An 8,580-nucleotide genomic window follows, 5' to 3' on the forward strand; every position below is an offset into this window, starting at 1 on the left:
ATATACGTATATATGTATATATACGAATGAATACATATACATGTATCACATACACATATATAAATATATACAGACGCATTTATATATGTATGTATATATATTTATATACATACATATGTATGCATACGATTAAATATGTATATATATTTGCATATATATATATACATATATACATATATACATACATATATATATATATATATATATATATATATATATATATATATATATATATATATATATATATATATATATATCAAGTATGTGCGTGCTTACCCATCGCCCATCTTGGATTTGCAGGCGAAGTGTGCGTTCCCTTCCGATACAAAGATGAAATCGTAAGAGGCTGCGCAGGCGAGGATGGGAAGGAAGAGATCATTGAGACGGAGGGAGAAAGAGGAGAGATCTACAGTTGGAAGGCGATCGGCAGATGGTGCGCCTCCGAGGTGGACAAGAATCTGAATATCAAGAGGATTATAAACTGTCCGATTATTTCTCGTAAGTGACGGACATTTTGACTTCAAATTTGTGTCTTGTTCTCTTTGGTATAATTGTTATTAAAGTTATGTGATTTCTGGAACAGGACCCAACTTCCCAAAATGGCAGGGTCAGAGAAAACAATTGTCATGCATGTTATATAAGGATATATTCATCTCCCCCTCAGCTGCACACACACACACACACACACACACACACACACACACACACACACACACACACACACACACACACACACACACACACACACACACACATACATATACATCTATATCTATACTATATGTATTTGTGTGTATGTGTGTATGCCACTGTAATTCATAAATGATTGTAGGATATAGTTTTCAAGTTAACTCTAGATAGGTTGTTGATCTTATTTTTATTTTGATATCTGTCAAAAGCTGATGTTTCCTCCCCAGATAAGCCAAAAGTGCCACCCATGGGTTCCGCCATTACGACCACAGGTGAGGCAGTGAACCCTTTTGAGAAACCACTTCTCATAGGTGCATATTCACATGAAGATAGAAAGTCTGTATGTATGTATCAATATCTTCTTAAATAAGCCATCATGAAAACAGAGAAGACCGCAAACAAAATAAAAGGATCTTAGGAACTATAAACAGCCCAACCAAATATTCGATTTCGTAAACGAACGGTTTGTTTTGTATATAGGAGTGATGAAGATGTATATGTAAAGTATATATTCATATTTATATATATGTATATATATATGTAGATATAGATATCTATAAATAGTATCCTGAAACCCCCAAAACGCGTTGTTGCTACAAAATATAGTATCGTTATTTTTCCTTAGCTTCACAGAATAGAGCCAATAGAAAACATTAAGGTAATTAATGTGTTAATAAGTTTTTCAGTTACAAACAGAACATCTTGGAAACTTCAGTTAAAATGGAAAACATTACCCGACTATTCTCCAACTTTTGTTGTTTATACACACCATCTTTCACTTGGCAAGGCTGTGGAAACTTCCATTTGTATTTCTCAGATTGAGACAAAGCATTGTCTCCTTTTTCATATCACATCCTGTTCTTCTTATGTTGCTTGAAGTCTTGCATCTTACTGTATCCGCCGCGAGTGAATTCCTAGTTCACATGGAGTCTGAATCTCGGAATAATACATCATGTAATATATCAATAGATCAAGGTAGCCTTGTTTGATAATTTCCAGTATAGCGGAATATTATAGAGGTACATAATGGATTTAATAACATTTATCCAATCGAAGTTAATACCACGTCATAAGACTCGGATACATTCAAAATCCGTACCATGTTTCAGCGACCGTCATGTTCGACTTCAAATTTTACCCATATTGAGTGAACACATTCTGATGTACGGTTAAAAAGACACATAAATATTTTGTGCGCTCTTTCAATACGATGCCCTTCGTAATAAATGAAAATATAAACCTATTATATGAAGGTAGAAAAGCATCACGTAATCTAGATCAGGCCAAAGCAAATATGATTTTTGAAGGCTATTCCCATATCCTTTTGATATTGTGAAAAGGAATTTATTGAATATGAAAACACCTTTCCTTTTTTTGCTATGCATTAGAAAATGAAATCCTTTTCCCACCTTCAATTCCAACCGAACAACCAGCTCCACGGACCGGGCAGTGTGTTCCTTTCCGATACGGAGGGGAAATCAAGAGCGAGTGCGTCGGCGAGGAAGGGAAGTGGGAGATCATTAAGATGGAGAGAGAAGGAGGAGTGTCAGACATTTGGACAGTGAAAGGCAAATGGTGCGCCGCAGAAGTAGACAAGGATATGCATATTCTATCGATTATACAGTGCCCAAGTAAGTGAATTAGAATCCAAGTTACGCAATTTTTTCTCTTTGACACATACATACCCATACCGATACCTATACCTATACCTATACCCATGCTGACATCCATGCGCACATACTCATACATATATACACATATTTATGTACATGTGTATACAGATATATCTATATATAAGTACGTATATATGTGTATATACATATACATATTTATGTACATATATATGTATATACATATACATATTTATGCACATATATATGTATATATATACATATTTATGTACATATATATATGTAAATATAAATGTGTACGTATACATATGTATCTATTTACATAAGTATGTATGCATGTTTTTTGTGTGTGTGCAAGCGCGTGTGTGTATATCAGTCGTTTTCCTTTCTCATCGCCCCTTTGGACTTGCAGTGAATCAGTGCGTTCCCTTCCGATACGGAAAGGAAATCGTGAGCGGATGCGTCGGCGAGGAAGGGAAGGTGGAGACATTTGAGTTGGTGGGAGAGGGAGGAGGGAAGTTTAAGTTGACCCTGAGCTACAGGTGGTGCGTCTCCGAAGTGGACGAGAATTTGAATGTCATGAAGATTATAAGGTGTCCGGAATTTGCTCGTAAGTGACGGAAAATTGACAAAATGCAAAGTTCATTGCTTTATATTTATGTCTATAAGTTAATGTATAATTGTTATTTAAATTGTTGATTTTGCAATTTCTGTAACAGGATCCTACTTCCTAGAGTGGTAGGTTTAGAGATAATAGTTGTTATGTTTGTTTATCAGGAAATATAGATCTTCCTCTCAGCTGTGACAGAAGGGGAGAGAAAGAAAAGAAAAAATATATATACAATATATATAGCTATATGTATGCTAGTGTAGATGTGCCTTTATATACATCGTTATTATGTATGTTAGAGTATCTGTTTTATTCTCATAGCAAAAAATCCAAAAAATGTTGTAGAATATAATTTTCAAGTTAACTGTCCATCCTGGGCAGTTCATGTTATTTTTATTATGATTCTGATATCTGTCGAAAGTGGATGTTTCCTCCCCAGCTCTGCCCAAAGAGCCACCCATGGGCGCCACCACTACGCCCACAGGTGAGGCAGTGAACCTTTTTTTAACCCAGTTCTCATAGGCGCATATTCACATAAATGCAAACTGTATGCATTTGTGTCAATAGCTTTATGTATACACAAACATGTGTAAACAGAATAGACTGCGAACAATAAGTTCGTGAATTTTGATTTAGTAAACGAAGATTATTTTGAACATGGGAGTGATATAGTCTCGAATAATGATAATGTAAACTGCGTGTTTGTGTTTGTACATATATATATATAGACTCGTATATGTGTAAATTTATTATATTCATGTGTATATATACATATATATTTGTTCTCAATGTCATTTCATAATACTTTGAAGATTTTCTGATAAAACTAAATGATAAGGATTCTATAGGATTTGAAAAAAATGCCAGTATTAGACGAATTATAGCATTTGTCTTTTTGTGTTTAGATGATAAACTGTATACCTTACCCCCAGCTCTAAGTGTACAGCCACCAGTGAACGCCACTGAATGTGTTCCCTTCCGACACAATGGAGAAATTGTGAGCGGATGCGTTGGAGAAGAAGGGGTGGAGGAGACAATCGAAATAGAGGGAGAAGGAGGAGTGATAAACAGGGAGACAGTGAGCGGCAGATGGTGCGCCTCAGCAGTAGATGAGAATCTGAATGCAGTGTCAGTTATAGCCTGCCCGACCATGCCTCGTAAGTGGAAGTTCATATATATATATATATATATATATATATATATATATATATATATATATATATATATATATATATATATATTTATATATGTATGTATATATATGTATATGTGCCTATACATGTACATACATATAAACATCAAGTTGTGCATGTATTTATTATCTATAAGTAAATGAATAAAGGAATAAGAGAAATGTGTATATATATATAGTATATACATATATATGCATATATACTCGTATGTATGTATATTTATACGAGTGTGTGCATTGGTACGTGAAAAGAAAATGAAGGTCTTTGTTAATTCCGAATATCTTGATACTTCATAGATACTTATCCTTTTTAAAAATCATATTTTCCCTTTCAGCTGTAATTGAACTGCCACCTTCAGTAACCTCCAGCGAATCCCCAGGTGAGAATGTGAACCTCTTATGTGTGATCATGTTGACATTGGTGGTTTTAACCATGTACTGTCAGTGACACTCCTCGACACATACGGACATAAATGCGCTTTCCTGTGAATATTATAAATTCACATCCCAGTACTGTATGCTATTATATATATTTATGTTCATGTGTGTATATATATTTGTTGTCAATGTCATTTCATAATACTTTGAACATTTTCTGATAAAACTTTATGATAAACATTCCATAGCATTTGATAAAATTATGCCAGTATTAGACAATCATTTTCCTCTAAGCTATAAGCTTAAAAGAGTTAGATATGAACACGAATTTTAGCATTCATCCTTTTGTGTTTAGATAATGAACTGTATACCTTACCCCCAGCTCCAAGTGAACAGCCACCAGTGAACGCCACAGCATGTGTTCCCTTCCGACACGATGGAGAAATCGTGAGCGGATGCGTTGGCGAAGAAGGGATGGAGGAGACAATCGAAATGGAGGGAGAAGGAGGAGTGATAAACAGGGAGACAGTGAGCGGCAGATGGTGCGCCTCAGAGGTAGACGAGAATCTGAATGCAGTGTCAGTTATAGCCTGCCCAACCGTGCCTCGTAAGTGAGATTTCATATATATATATATATATATATATATATATATATATATATATATATATATATATATATATATATATATATATATATATATATATATATATATATATATATATATATATATATATATATATGTATATGGGCCTATACATATACATATAAACATCTATTTATGCACTTGTTTATTTTCTATAAGTAAATGAATAAAGGAATAAGAGAAATGTGTATATATATATAGTATATACATATATATGCATATATACTCGTATGTATGTCTATTTATTTGAGTATGTGCATTTTTCGTGAGAGGAAAATGAAGGTCTTTGTCATTTCTGAATATCTTGATACTTCATAGATACTTGTCCTTTTTAAAAATCATATTTTCCCTTTCAGCTGTAATTGAACTGCCACCTTCAGTAACTTCCAGCGAATCCCCAGGTGAGAATGTAAACCTCTTATGTGTAATAATGTTGACATTGGAGGTTTTGACCATGTACTATCAGTGACACTCCTCGACACATACGGACAGAAATGTACTTACCAGTGAATACTATAAATTCATATCCCAGTACTGTATGCTGATTTAGATATCTGCTTTATATATATATATAAAATATATATATATATATATATATATATATATATATATATATATTTTTTTTTTTGTTTTCAATGTCATTTCATAAGGCTTTGAACATTTTCTGATAAAACGATAATGATTCTACAGGATTTGAGAAAAAATGTTAGTATGAGGCAATCATTTCCCACTAAGCTGTAAGCTTAGATATGTACCCGAATTTTAGCATTCGTCTTTTTGTATTTAGATGATAAACTATATACCTTACCCCCAGCTCCAAGTGAACAGCCACCAGTGAACGCCACTGAATGTGTTCCCTTCCGACACGATGGAGAAATCGTGAGCGGATGTGTTGGCGAAGAAGTTTTATTATTCATTTTGTCACGATTCCTTTATCTACTAGTCTGTTTGATTTACTATTATCAAAACTGCCAGTTTCAGATATATTTATCCTTTCTGTTAAAAAGCATTTTCCCTTTCAGACGTAACTGAAGAGCCACCGCCAGAGACCACTACCATCAATCCATTTGAGTCTCGCTCAGTTCCGAAAAAGCCTGAGTATGAAGGTAGGAAAGCATTACGTAAGCCCATGTACGTGTCGGTAATCTCTAGTTCATTCGCCCAGAGCAACTTAGATGTCTTGACCATGATCCGGTTCCAGGATTTTTAAAAATTATTTTCATCAGTTACCCCAATTGCCAAGTATTATTGTTTTCATTACCTTTATTACCTCCGCCAAATAGGTTATGCTTATGGCCGACAGCAGTGTACTTGAGAAAGATGTGATTTTATTGTAATCCTTTATGTGTGAATATTTTTATTGCATCATAAACCTTATAGTTTTGACGGAGGTATGCGCTCTCTCAGTGCTTCTAGTTGAATCTAAAACCACACTTTTGTTTCTTGTTTTTCGTTATCTGTTAAAAGATGCAATCCTTTTCCTACCCTCAGCTGAAACGGAACCGCCACCTCCAGAAAGCTTGTGCGTTCCCTTCCGATACGGAGACGAAATCGTGAACGGATGCGTGGGCGAGCAAGGGAAGGAGGAGATAATTAAGACGGAGGGAGAAGGAGGAGAGATAACCTGGTGGACAGTGAAAGGCAGATGGTGCGCCTCGGGAAATAGACGAGAATCTGAATCCCGTAACCATTAAAACTGTGTAAGTTAATTGGAATGCAAGTCACACACACACACCACGCACCACACACACACCAAAAAACACACACACACACACACACACACACATACACACACACACACACACACACACACACACACACACCAGCATGCATGCACTAACATACACTAGCACAAACATACACATAAAAACAAACAAAAACACATACACACGCAAACATCACACACAACTATACATATAAATATATATATACACATATATGTATGTTTATATATATATATATAAATATATATATATATATATATATATTAATATTTTTATATGTATATGTTTATATATACAAATATACATATAAATAATAGATATATATACACATTTTGTTTTTTTTGTTTTTATATATATATATATATATATTAAAATATATATATTTTTATATATATATATATATATATATATATATATATATATATATATATATATATGTATGTATATGTTTATGTATTTGTATTCATATATATGCATGTATCTTTATTTAGTTATTTATTTATACGTATATCAATATCTGTGCGTGTACGCGCGTATGTACATTTCTGGCTTTCCTTCCTCGTCCCCCCCCCTCCCCCCCGGACCCGCAGGCGACGTGTGCGTTCCCTTCAGCCACAAAGGGATGCTCATGAGGGGCTGCGTGGGCGGCGAGTGGTGCGCCGCAGAGGTGGACGAGGATATGAATGTCTTGAAGGCTATGAGCTGTCCGGAAATTTCTTGTAAGTGACGGAGATCTGGCTTAATGTGTAGGTTATTGCTTTGTATGCGTCTTTATATGTGAAAATATAAGAGAAGTGTATGTACCTTTATAATATCATTTTGAATTAAGAAACATGCAGTGCTCTTGGTTATCATTTTTTTTTCTTTTTCTTTAACTTCGATGGAGCTTGTGAAGTTCATGATCATATCCGACCTTCTCGATATTTTTCTGTTTGATTTAAAGGGATGAAAAGTGTCAGTTTCAGATATGTTTGTCCTTTTTTATTAGAGTGCGTTTTACCCTTTCAGCCGTGACAGAACCGCCGCTAGAGACCACTAGCACATTTGAGTATGAAGGTAGGAAAGCATTACGTAAACCCTTGTATACATTACAGTAGTCTCTAGATCTTTCAGACGCGACATCTCTGAATTTGAAGATGATTCCCGTGTCATTTTGATGTAAAAAGGAATATATTGCATAGAGAACCACATTTATTTTTTTCGCTATGTAATATAAAAGGAAATCCTTTTCCCAGCCTCAGCTGAAACGGAAGAGCCACCTTCAGAAAGTAGTGGGTGCGTTCCCTTCCGCTACGGAGAGGAAATCGTGAGCGGATGCGTTGGCGAAGAAGGGGTGGAGGAGACAATCGAAATGAAGGGAGAAGGAGGAGTGATAAACAGGGAGACAGTGAGCGGCAGATGGTGCGCCTCAGAGGTAGACGAGAATCTGAATGCAGTGTCAGTTATAGCCTGCCCGACCATGCCTCGTAAGTGGAATTTCATATATATATATATATATATATATATATATATATATATATATATATATATATATATATATATACAGTATAAAAATATATATGCATATATACTCGTATGTATGTATATTTGTGTGTGCATTGGTACGTGAGAAGAAAATGAAGGTCTTTGTCATTTCCGAATATCTTAATATTTCTAGATACTTGTCCCTTTTAAAAATCATATTTTCCCTTTCAGCTGTAATTGAACTGCC

The 8,580-nt window shown here is 34.8% G+C and overlaps 1 protein-coding gene across 1 annotated transcript in view; it reads left to right on the forward strand.

Annotated features, from left to right (window-relative positions):
* The window catches only part of LOC138861878 (uncharacterized), a 14,310-nt gene extending 8,696 nt beyond the window's left edge, over positions 1-5,614 (forward strand). Inside the window, exons 15-21 of the mRNA XM_070122290.1 lie at positions 2,124-2,321; positions 2,734-2,931; positions 3,371-3,415; positions 3,864-4,088; positions 4,459-4,563; positions 4,884-5,108; positions 5,502-5,614. Of these exons, the coding sequence (XP_069978391.1) occupies positions 2,124-2,321; positions 2,734-2,931; positions 3,371-3,415; positions 3,864-4,088; positions 4,459-4,563; positions 4,884-5,108; positions 5,502-5,614 (1,109 nt within the window). The remainder of the gene's footprint in view (positions 1-2,123; positions 2,322-2,733; positions 2,932-3,370; positions 3,416-3,863; positions 4,089-4,458; positions 4,564-4,883; positions 5,109-5,501) is intronic.
* Positions 5,615-8,580: the final 2,966 nt, after the last annotated feature.

Source organism: Penaeus vannamei, chromosome 5 (genome assembly GCF_042767895.1).
Source record: "Penaeus vannamei isolate JL-2024 chromosome 5, ASM4276789v1, whole genome shotgun sequence".
In the NCBI taxonomy this organism is placed as follows: Eukaryota; Metazoa; Arthropoda; class Malacostraca; order Decapoda; family Penaeidae; genus Penaeus; species Penaeus vannamei.